The 12,951-nt window shown below is 36.1% G+C and overlaps 1 protein-coding gene across 1 annotated transcript; it reads left to right on the top strand.

Annotated features, from left to right (window-relative positions):
* Window positions 1–3,808: 3,808 nt before the first annotated feature.
* On the top strand, window positions 3,809–6,977 carry LOC149840084 (uncharacterized). Its single transcript, XM_090004991.1, has 3 exons — window positions 3,809–4,111; window positions 5,500–5,835; window positions 6,489–6,977. The coding sequence occupies exons 1-3, from the start codon at window positions 3,809–3,811 to the stop codon at window positions 6,975–6,977; spliced, it is 1,128 nt and encodes a 375-aa protein (XP_089861117.1).
* The last annotated feature ends 5,974 nt before the right edge of the window (window positions 6,978–12,951 follow it).

The following is a 12,951-nucleotide window of genomic DNA, read 5'->3' as shown; positions in this document are numbered from 1 at the left end:
CCTTGGATCATAGCTTTTTTTATGTTAAAATAAATTTTTTGATGTTTGAAAATTTGGTATATTTTAGGCCGTTGGTTTTTCAACCCTCGTAAATTTTGACATATACATCAAGAAAACATAGTCCAAAGGTCAGTTTCTACTAAACTTAATATATAGATCCCATCTGAAAGGTCAGGCATGCCAAAAAAAAATAATATTATAATTTTTCACCAGGGTGTTTCTAACCAAAGAGGATATCAAACATTACCCTTAATTTAAAGGGTTAATATTTGGTGCTATTAAGGGCACCAAATAATGTGGAATTATTGAGCTGAAAATCATATGTTCCAGTTTTGTCATCTCTATCTGATCGCATAGATGTGTTTAGAAAGGTTTGTTTGCTTAGGATCAAACCTTGGATCGTGTTATTTCAATACAAAAATATGATTTTTTGAGCTATGAAAATTTAGCACAGTCTAAACCGTTAATTTTTTAAGCCCTTAAAAAACCTGCTTATGTGTCACAATCATATGACTCAAAAATCATTTCCCACCAAACAAACATTATAGATTATATCCATAAAATTTAATTTACAAAAAAAATCTAAAAGCTATGATTTTCAGCTCAATAGTTTCATATAGTTGAGTGCCTTCAATAGCACCAAATATTGACCTTAATTTAAATAAAATATATATTAAAAACTAAAAATTGACTAAACTGTATGAGAAAAATTATATGTTTCTCGAAATGTCTCATAATTTAAAAAATCTGCCTCATGTCCAAATTTGTAAATGCTTGACTTTTTCAGAACATTTTTAGTGTTCGAACAAGTGAACCTCCTAAAGTTCATCCTATAACATGAGAATCTTTTTTTAAGTAATTGATTTGCCTCATGTCCAAATTTGTAAATGCTTGACTTTTTCAGAACATTTTTAGTGTTCGAACAAGTGAACCTCCTCAAGTTCATCCTATAACATGAGAATCTTTTTTTAAGTAATTGATTTGCCTCATGTCCAAATTTGTAAATGCTTGACTTTTTCAGAACATTTTTAGTGTTCGAACAAGTGAACCTCCTAAAGTTCATCCTATAACATGAGAATCTTTTTTTAAGTAATTGATTTGCCTCATGTCCAAATTTGTAAATGCTTGACTTTTTCAGAACATTTTTAGTGTTCGAACAAGTGAACCTCCTAAAGTTCATCCTATACCATGAGAATCTTTTTTTAAGTAATTGATTGTCAAGGAGGTTCACAAATGTGTAATGACATATGCATATATATATATATATATATATATATATATATATATATATATATATATATATATATATATATATATATATATATATATATATAGAACGACATTTGCGAGCTGCTATACAAATCTTCTTTAAATAATTGATCATTAAGAAAGTCTGCAAATGTGTGAAGACATTCACATATATATAGTACGACATTCACAAGCTATCATGTGAATCTCTTTAAAGTAACTAGTCATCAAGGAGGTCAACAAATGTTTGGGGACATATATATATATATATATATATATATATATATATATATATATATATATATATATATATATATAATATGACATTCGTGAGCTACTATGTAAATCTTCTTTAAGTAACTGATTGTCAAGGAGGTCCGCAAATGTGTGTAGACATTCACATATATATAGTACGACATTCACAAGTTATCATGTGAATCTCCTTTAAGTAACTGGTCATCAAGGAGGTCAACAAATGTGTGGGGACATTCACATATATATAATATGACATTCGTGTGTTACTATGTAAATCTTCTTTAAGTAACTGATTGTCAAGAAAATTCACAAATATGTGAAAACATTTACACACATATATACAGTATGACATTCGTGAGTTACCATACAAATCTCCTTTAAGTAATGGATTGACAAGGAGGTTTACAAATTTGTCGTGACATATATATATATATATATATATATATATATATATATATATATATATATATATATATATATATAGTACAATATTAGTGAGCTATCATGCAAATCTTTTTTAAATAATTGATCGTCAGGGTAGTCCAAAAATGTATTGTGACATTTGCATATATATTACGACATTTGCGAGTTACCATGCAAAAGTTTTTTAAGCAACTGACCGTCAAGCTAACAACTTAAAGGTACTGATAAGAAAATTTGAAGATCCAAATAATGAGACAATATTTTTTTAGACCTTCTTAACAATTAATTACTTAAATAATATTTTCATGGTAGCTCACAAACGCCATACTATATACCTCCTTGATGTTACTTAAAGGAGATTCTCATGATAGCTCGTGAACATTGTATTATATGTATGTAAATATCCTCACACATTTGTGGGCCTTCTTGATGATCAATTACTTAAAAAATATTCACATTGTAGCTTGTGAATGTCATATATATATATATATATATATATAATGTTATCACTCATTTGCAATCTCCTTGACGATTAGCTACTTAAAGAAGGTTCAAAATAGTACATATTTTGCCAAAACTCAAAGGTCAAGGTCCTATCATTAATGACCGTCAGATGTTTACAAGGGTGGAATTGGATTGGATTCGGTGGGAGCCACCATATTGAATGATATAATATTCTGAAATATGGATCTTAAATAAGATCCCAATGTGTTTACATCAATTTCGAACTTGTATTCGTTTGCATTTTATGGACATAGAACTGAATCCGAATAAAATAGTTTTGGTGAAGATCTTCATCCAGTTGCGATCGTTTACACTTTTTATATGTAGAGCTCTTGTTTCCAACAATTTGATTTACTGGATCCAGTATTACCACGTAAAATTCAGATCTTGGTTCAAATCCCCACCTTGTTCAAGCTTGGTTTCTTTACAATTTAACTGAGCTCGAATTCAGCTTGTGCTCATAGGTAGGAGAGTTGAGCTTGATTCCAAACTGATCTTAAGTCAGGTGAGCTGACCCATGATCTGGCTCGTGTTAAAAGAATGTAAAAATCAATGTTGTTGACAATGGGGTTTAACCAGCTGTTCAAAACTATTCTTTCACATGCCTTGTGATCTAACCAGCTGCTTAAAGCTACCTTTCATGAAAAATATTGAACCTAAATTATTTATATTATATTATTATGAGCTTATTGAATCGAGCTGAGCATCCTTTGTTCATGTTCGGCTTGTTTTTGGTTAACGAGTTGCTTGTGATCACTCAGCTCGCCAATTTCATGAACCAAACACAAATGAGTTCATGGTGAGCCCAACCAAGCCAAATTAACCACGAGGCTTTGGCTTATTTCCCAGCCCTAGACGTAAGGAGTGAATTGGAGCATTCTTGTGACAGCAGCCAACCAAACCAGAGAAGAAAAGGAAAACATAGTTGTCAGAGAGAGAGAGAGAGAGAGAGAGAGAGAGAGAGAGAGAGAGAGAGAGAGAGAGAGAGAGAGAGAGAGAGAGAGAGAGAGCTATTTGCTTAATCGGGGTAACCTGCTTGTAGGGTCTCAAAATATACACCATAAGTCCCTCCAGGTAAATTAAGGAAAACCATCAAATTGTTCCTCCAGCTAAAAATCACACGCACGAAGTGCGTTATGGTGTTCAGTTTTGGTTTTGAGTGGCACCCCACTTCAAAACGTGGGCCCATCTCATTGGCCCTTAAAACCCTTGGACAAAATCCAATCCCTTCCCCTCTCTCCTACATGCAACGTAAAACAAGGCTAGCCACATGCTCATGGAGAAGTGCCATCCGGGCCTCTGGAAGGCCAACCGGAGGCCAAGGCCAAAGGAAGAAACTGGTGGTTTCGGTGTTGTTGTTGGTGGTGCGCTGGTCTCCATGAGGAAACTGTGCCCGAACTTTGACAGGGAAGATGTGCTCGACACGGTTCTTGAAGTGCCCGTTCCGGAGGAGGTGTTCACGCAAATGGGTGGCTGTGGCTCGCCTAGGTCGCGTTCATGGCAGAACGTGAAGACATGGCTGAAATGCTCGCATGCTTCGGCTGATAGGCCACAAGGTGGTGGTGCTGCTGTTGGTAACTCCGAGCTCCAACTTCTTCTCAACGTTGTTGGTGCTCCATTGATCTCTCTACCTGTTCAAAACGAGCAGCCTCCTAATGGGTCTATCATGGATCATCCCATCGTAAGGATTTTATCCTTTTTCTTTTTTTTGTGCACATGATTGCATATTCATGCTTATGCCTATGATTGTGGTGTATGATCAATGCTTCTCCTACTTTGGCCTTTGGCCTCTGGTTCGAAAATGGGAATCGGAATTGTTTGTGAAATTATAGTTAGAAAAAATTAATGATCAACCTAGGCAAGCTTTGTTTAACTTTGATGCCGTGTTGATAAACGGCCAACCTTCTCAAACGATAGTGTTGCAACGCGTTCATATAGCGGAATCCAATGCAGAAAGCTTAGCATGAGATCGTTCTTTGTCTCAACACAATATGGGGCCTTTGATTAAGGGCTATTGATGAACATGTTGTTTGTTCAACTGTTTTTTATTGGACTGAGCTATCTATTAAGTTTTGTTTTTTTTTATGACGAGGGACCGTCGCTAAAGGAAGAAAAACCCAGGGTGGAGCCCCACGACCACCTTGCCTTACCTGGCCCACCTCTGAATGCCATAGACACACCCGTACTCCAGTGGGGTTTGATCGAGTGCCTTCATCTCCCCGCTGGCCACATGAGCGATCCACACGGTGGTCACCGATCTATCTCTTATTGAACACATCACCACAAATATCGTTCTAGGGCAACCTCACAAAAATAAAATTTTTTGGTTTCTCTCAATAAAATCTTGGAAAAAATAACAGTAAATAAAATACAGAAAATATATACACATGAATAAAAAATAAAGAGTATAACAAAGCATCAGAATTTTTGTTGTTGCTTAATATCAATATCGTGAGAAAAACACGATATACTCTGTTTTCGATTCGTGAAGATTAGCTTTGCCACTAATTTTCATTTCTTATACAAAAATCTCCCTTGTGCATTTTTGGAAGAAAATCCAAAACCTTTCTAGATCCTAACAAATGAGATCTTCAGAAAGCTTTTTCCATGCAGACGGGACAAGGAATTTCTCATTTGAACCATCACACATGAAAAATTGCACTCAAGATTACTAGTGTATTCCCATAATAGATGAAGATCAAGGCCATCCAAATTTAAGATCCAACAGTTTAGAACCTGCTTATTTTGGATAGTTCTTTTACTTTTTCTCGGCAACTAGCTCTTCTTTTTGTTTTTCTTTTTTCTATGAACATTTTAACTGTAATGCGTTATAATGGATTTATTATGCTTAGATCATACGCACACTGCACGCAAAGAATACAAAGATGGATGTAGATATTCAATTCTTGAATGTGTTAACTCCCTGGAGGTTATGCTGCTAGCACAGTGATCGTAAGTACGGCAGGCAGAGCCAGGGCAACTAGGTCCCGGGGACAATTTCTCAGTGTAAATATAAACAAAAAATTTTTCCTGAATGTCTGTTTTTGTGATTTTGTTGATTATGTGCAGGAGTCTTCAACAGCCAAATACATTGTTCAACAGTACCTTGCTGCAACTGGTGGTTTGCAGGCAATGAACTCTGTGTCAAGCATGTATGCAATTGGGAAGGTAAGGATGAGAGCTTCAGAATTCCATTCCGGTGATCAATTGGTTAAACCACGAAATGCTGAGTTAGGAGCATTTGTGCTGTGGACCAAGAACCCCGACCTCTGGTACTTGGAGCTGTTGCTTTTTGGTTACAAAATGAGTGCAGGAAGCGATGGGAAGGTAGCTTGGAGGCAGACACCATGGCACCAGTCACATGCTTTGAGAGGACCTCCTAGACCTCTTCGCCGTTTATTACAGGTATGAATTTGTTCTTTAATCTTGTTGTCAAATCACATATATAGCTTGGCGCTATGGCACGGAGCCTTGCCCTCTAGGCGGGCAGTCAAGATTCTATTCCCACGGGCATCATGCACCCCCTGGTTTAGGCAAAAGGCGAGGGGTGCGCCACAGGTTTACACCACTGGTACAGCAACCGTAAGTATAAAAGGCTCTGCACCTGAGGTAGTTTCCTTGTTATGAAAAAAAAAAAACATCACAAATAAAGCATCTACAGGTTGAATGCCATTGGATCGGATTTCATTCGATATCTGACCGATCTGACTTCATTTAGTCAGTTTTGGTAAGTCAAAACCATATCTTGTTATAAAAGGATGTGGAAACCAAACCCAATGGATATTCGAACCCAATTACATGTAAAAAAATTAGATTTGGTATGAGTTTTTCACCATCCGGATCTGATACCAAATACAAATTCCTCTAGCCAACATCTGATTAGCAGGACCTGTTATCGGCCACATCCCACCTGAATCCGAACCGTTTACATCCTTAATCTACAGTGTGGATGTTCAGTACTTTTAACCAGTGAAGGGCAATCCATTGATGAGAAATATCATTATTACTTTGATTTAAACAGTTTATGGGAACTCATTGCTCTATCACTCCTTTTGTAGGGTCTTGATCCAAGAACAACAGCCACCTTATTCGACAATGCTGTGTGCATAGGAGAGAAGGTGATCAACAATGAAGACTGCTTCATTCTAAAGCTAGAGACAGGGGCCCAAACATTGAAGGCAAGAAGCAGCTCTAGCTTTGAGATAATCCACCATACAATATGGGGTTACTTCAGCCAGAGGACAGGCCTCCTCCTCCAATTTGAAGACTCTCATTTGCTCAGGATGAAGGGCAAAGGGGATGAGAGTGTCTTCTGGGAGACCAGCATGGAGTCCTTAATACAAGACTACAGATTCATTGATGGGATCAACATTGCACATAGTGGTAGGACAGTAGTCTCTTTGTTTAGGTACGGGGAGACGTCCACTAGTCACAAAACAAGGATGGAGGAGACATGGACCATTGAAGAGATTGATTTTAACATTTGGGGTTTGTCTATGGAATGCTTCTTGCCTCCAGCAGATCTCAAGAGAGATGAGGGTGATTAGCTTGTTCTACTTCTCACTAAGAGAAATGCAGAAGAATGAGGATTATGGAGGGTGAGTGTATTGGAAAATCCTCCATGTACAAACATTTGTATTTCCTTTTCTTTTAAATTTCTCCACCCCTAGTCGTTGCCTTACCTTACATGTCACTATGTCAGTTGATTGATCCATAGTATTTCATTAATGTGATACAGTTAGCTTTCAAAGAGGGGCCACGTAAGGCAGGGTGGTTGTGGGCCCACCCTAGGTTTTCGATGCTTCGGTAAAGGTTTCTCATTATAAAAACAAAAAATTACAATTTTGAAAGAACTGGAAGGGTCCCTAGTTATATATAAAACAAAAAGTTACAGTTTTGAAGGAAGTGTGAATGTGCATGTTGCTGGTAAAGAGCTCTTTCGACTAGAAAATAGGCTTGCAAGCTAAACATGAATTTTCCTTATCGGGATTGTCATTTTTTCCATCAATTCACTATTACTAAACGAAAAATGACTACTATATGACCAAAATAATGTGTTTCTTCAAATATCTTAAATTTTTTTAAAATTCACCCATTGTTCAAAACCATAAATTAATAGGCAACTTTTTAGGACTCTTTTACTCTTTCGTACAAGCGAACGTCGTGAAGTTCAAGCGATATATCATTTCGCCCATCTACTAAGGCAAAACCTCACTTAAATGTATATTCATACATATTTTTTTGTGGTCCTTAAAAAGCATGCAAATAATATATGGTATTTGCGATTTTTCCTGTTAATCGCAAATACCTTAGTAAAATTGTATATTTTATACTAAAGTCATGAAAAATGGTGCAAACCTCCTTTCTCTTTTATTTAATCAACACTTAAATGTATATTCACACTTATATTCTGTACTCTTCACGAAATGTGCAAAAATAATTTTTGTGAATCTCTTTATGATCGTAACTTTATAAATACCTTAGTAAAATTACATATTTTATACCAAAGTCATTAGAGACCGTGAAAACTTTCATTCTTTTTCCTTTCAACTCTCACTTAGATGTATATTCACACATTACTTTTTGTGGCCTTCACGAAGCACACAAATATAACTTATTAGAACCTCCTTTGATCATAACTTTGCAAATAACACAATAAAATCATATATTTTATAAAAAGCTCATATATTTAATTGTGTAGAGATGCAAATATATTTTATAGGAAGATCATATACATATATTCATTAAAAAATAAACATGCTCATACTTATATATGTATTCAAGTCATTAAAAAATGAACTTACTCATACATATATTTATTCTATTCATTAAAAAAAAAAATGTTACAAGCATTCACAGTATATAGCTTAACATTAAAAGATTTGATCTTTAGCTTCTTAATGTTTATTATTTTTTGTTTGTAAACCTTCTTTTATCTTGAGCAAATGATTGAGGCGAAACCGCATTCTCTGCAATCCGACCCTAGAACACACACTTGTTCCTTCAAAGGCTTGTTTTCAATCAAATATAGCTTAATATCACATTTTAAGTTCAATCTTTGACATCTTAATGTCAGTCCGTTTACTTTTTTTTGTCTATAGACCCTCAATTCTATTGAACAAATGATTGAGGCGAAATAAATGTGCACTCTCCATTACCAAGACCTTTTTCTATTGAGGACCATCAACGTCACTCACCAGCTCAACCATGACATCTTCTCCTTATTGTTCTAAAATCTTCTTTATTGTTGTTTTTTAAAGGCAAAAACAAAACCTAAAATGTGAATTGTTGCACTTTTAATATCAAAGCATCATTTTAAATATTGAAGTGTCACAATTAATGCAGTTTAAACAAAATTTACATGCCAAAAATTTGTGCAGTTCGCTATGTATTTACAAATATCTTGAGAGAAAATTTGCATATTTGGAAGAATCTCCATATATTTGAGAGAAACTTCACATACTTGTGAGAAAAATCTCATATTTGGGAGGAGTTTCACATATTTAGGAGGATATATATGCAAACTTAGTCTGAGTATTTGCAAAGTTTCGATATTTGAGTTTAACAGGATGTTCACAAATATAATTATGCAAACTTTGTGATGTTCGCAAAAAAAAAAAAAGTGCAGACATCTTTTGCGATACCCAACGAGCAAAGTGATATATCACACTAACTTCATGAGTTTCACACATGCTAAGGTTAAAAAGTTTTTTTACAGTTCGCTATTTGCGATTTTGGACATCGATGAATTTGAGCAAATTATAGGGCTTTTGGAAAAACATGTCATTTTTGTTGTACAATAGAGTCATTTTTTGTTACTAAATACGTACTCGGCTCGGCTCAACTCATATAAGCTCGTCAAGTAGTAAAAAATATATTTTAGATATGTTTTATATCATATAATATATTAATATAGACATATAATTGGACTATTTGATTGGCAAAAAATAGACTGCGGCAAAATCTTATTTTTGTAACTTTAAAACAATGTATTCCTTCGACTTGGGTGATTTCAAGATTTGAACCCTATAGGGTTCGGCTTGCGCAGGGGATCACGCTCATTTGATTTGAACCTACACTTAGGATTCAGTCTACATCCACATCAAGATATCCACTTCCATACCTGGCTAGGACGATCCATATCCAAGCCAATTATATCTTTGAACATTACGTACTATTGTACAAAAATATTAAATTTACTTGGTTGAATTTGGATTTAGATGTTGATTTGTGTTCCCAAGGCCCATAATCATATAATTAGTGCATAATATATCACAGACCCGTATTCTACCCTTTTTCCTTGCATTAATATAACCATCCCCGCCCCATGGGGTTTGGTGCAGTGGAGCGGTCTTGGCCACTAGACGGGTGGTCAGGGTTCCATTCTCACAAGTGTCAAACCTATGGCATTAATGAAGGCAAGCAATAAGCTTTTGCTCAGCCGAAGACGGGTGACTCCATCTGGTATGAGTTTTTTACCATCTGAATCCAAACCCTAATTCAAATCTGTTTAGCCAACATCCAATTAGTTACATATGGTATTGGCCCAATCTGATCCAAATCCGGACTGATTACATTCTTATGTGGAGTGCAAATGGCCAGAAGGCCCAGTGGGCTGGATTATGATGGGTCCAAATCCTGCTATGAATATGGGGCAACATGTCTGACTTTGAATCTGGATCTGAACCAAGTCCAATATAGTAGAGTTGAATCCACACCAGCTTCATAAATAGTAATAGTGGACTGTGGAACTGAAAGAAAAGGTCAAAAACAAATATTTTACATGTAAAAAATGCAAACAGACCAGTCTTGATCTGGATCCAAAACCAAAATAACTACGACCCAAACATACATTCGGATCTTATCTTAGCATTCATATCTTCAATATAATATTATATAAAGATTGATGCATCCCATGTGTGTGGGTGAGTTTGTGTGCGCACAAGCATGCGCCAAAAGTTTTCCGCCCAAACGTACACCAGTAGGGGTGTCAACAGGTTGGATATGGTTTGGATCCAGATGAGTTTGAACCTGGTTCCACCGAACCTGGTTTCGACTTTGATGTGCGGGTAGCAGGTTTGGACCTGAGTTCAATCAGGTCCATCATAAAAAAAACCATACCCAGGTTCAGGTTCTATAAAGACCAGACCAAGTTCATACCTGATAAAATATTTTTTTTTGTCTTTTCAATATTGAAAAATCACGGTCTTAATTAGAACTCGGGTTGGACATCCGATGAAATTTCACAAACTATATCATGTTTCATATACTAATCAAATCCTTTGGATCTGACCTGGTTTTTAATCGGACCTTCTTCTTTATAACCAAACCCTGACCTTATAAGGTTTGGTAAAGGCCGGGTTAAGGTCAGACCTGATTCATTGACACCCTATGACACTGGATCCTGTTGGTCCTTCCTCGTTACCACATCTAGGAGTGGGCAATCTTGCCGAGATTTTCTCCAATTTTTTCTAAGAAAATCTCACATTTTTTAAAAATGTCTCTGAAACATTCCTTGCCAAGAATATCCAGAGAATGAGATTTGTGGATATGGTATGGTGGCTTGTGGGTCCGGTAAGTCACCCTTACCAGAGTTCCACCCATATATGGTTTCACCTTGTCCCATGTGGGTGACCCACACTATTAACGTACATGGTATTATTTTATTTGCTAAAACCATTAGCTGGGGAGATGGAGCTGGCTCATTCTTGTTGAGTGACAAGCCGAGCTTGAGCTCATAATCAACCCAAGTTAAACAAGCCAAAGCCCAAGTTCGAGCTTGCTTGTTTATAGAAAAATACATTGTTCTTGAACTGCAAGGAATAGAATTATAAAATATATATAAAATATATTTTTTATAATCTTATCAGGTTATAAGCAATGTTGTCAGTATCGGTATCGGCCCTGTATCGATTGTCCAACGCATTCGAATCGTGCTGATACCAGTACTCAAGTGAACCGTTTTGAATAGGCCACAACTAATTAAAAAATATTAAGTATCAATCAAAAATGTGACAGGTGTTAAAGTTAATCAATAATAAAAAATATTTTTAAGTATTTTTTATTTTTATTAAAAAATATCCTATTCAAGGATAGACCGTATCGATTATCTGCTGATACAATACATATCGGCCGATACAGGCCGATACGTGACAACATCGGTTATAAGATTGAGCTCAGTCGAGATATCTGTTGTTACATTCAGCTTGATGAGCTTATTTTGCAGGTTTGACCAAGCTCTTTAAGAGCCGAACATGAGCTGAGCCACGAGCAGCTCCGCTTGTTGGCTTGGGAGCTGGTAAACGAGCTGAACGAACCGAGCTTGGCTCATTCTTGTTGAGTGACAAGCCGAAATTGAACTCATAATCAACCCAAGTTAAACAACCAAAGTCGATCTTGATTGTTTATAGAAAAAATACATTGTTTTAGAATTGAAAGGAATAGAATTATAAAATATATATTTTTATAATCTTATGAGGATAAAAGAGTTGAGCGCATCGGACATATCTGATGTTGTTGTTTATATTCAGCTTTGCTGAGCTTATTTTGCGAGTTGGACCGAGCTCTTTACGAGCCCAGCCGAGCCGTGCCGAGCCACTTGTTTCCCACCCCTTTGGGCCCCTAAACTTGGTGATTACCTCTTGTAATCGTATTTCTATCGCGATGATTTCAGAGATGCATAATTCAAAAAATAGATTTTTTTTCAATATATGGCTTATCTTGAAAACATTAAACACTTCTTAATATTTTTTTATATTTTCTTTTTGGTTTATAACCTTATATATAAATTTTAATGTTTTCTGAAAATTTTCTGTGATTTTCACGAGAAAAACAAAGGTTTGTACACATAATAGATAGTTGGTGAAAAAATTCAACCTAATTGCGATTTCACCCATGAATCATGCTTCCTGAACCTAAAAATAGGATCCAATCCTGCCATCTACCAGTGAATAATCTCGAAACTATGGAACATTTCAGCTCTCATTCACTTTGAATTGGGTAAATTTTATATGGCCACAGCTTGTAGTCCTAATTAATACATCCACCAAAGTTATTATTATTTTTCAAATACTCCCTTTCGCGAGAGAAACCGCTCCGACCCAAACTCCACGTAGATTCAAATTTCAAAGTAAAATCACAGCAAAAAAAAAATCCCGAAACCTCCACTTAAAAAATGGAAACATATTTTTCACTGCAGGGCTACATCAATACGAGCCTTCGCTAGTTCACAGGAAAAGCACATAACACACCAAATCCTTCTCACAGGAAAAAAAGAAAGAAAGAGAGAATATTTTTCTGGTTCGCCATATCAAACACATATGTCGATCGACCGAACCATATTTACAACAACAACAACAACAAAAAAGAGGGAAAGAAAGAAGAGGAAATTTATAACCCGAACCCTAGCGCACCACGGGGATCGGGGTTCATAGATGATCGGGGCAGGCCAACCTGGAGGCGATGGCGGAGTGGTACATGGCGTCGTGCCAACTCTCCGCCTCCCTGAGCTCTTTCCTCAGC

Source organism: Nuphar pumila, chromosome 4 (assembly GCF_984573655.1).
Source record: "Nuphar pumila chromosome 4, dmNupPumi1.hap1.1, whole genome shotgun sequence".
Classification (NCBI taxonomy): Eukaryota; Viridiplantae; Streptophyta; class Magnoliopsida; order Nymphaeales; family Nymphaeaceae; genus Nuphar; species Nuphar pumila.
This window is presented reverse-complemented; position numbering and strand designations above follow the sequence as displayed.

Bases quoted from the DNA above. Each gene is read 5' to 3' on its own strand.
- LOC149840084 (XM_090004991.1), top strand. From the start codon at position 3,809: ATGAGGAAACTGTGCCCGAACTTTGACAGGGAAGATGTGCTCGACACG. The intron at 4,112-5,499 runs GTAAGGATTTTA...GATTATGTGCAG, and splicing joins CTATCATGGATCATCCCATC to GAGTCTTCAACAGCCAAATA. The intron at 5,836-6,488 runs GTATGAATTTGT...CTCCTTTTGTAG, and splicing joins CTCTTCGCCGTTTATTACAG to GGTCTTGATCCAAGAACAAC.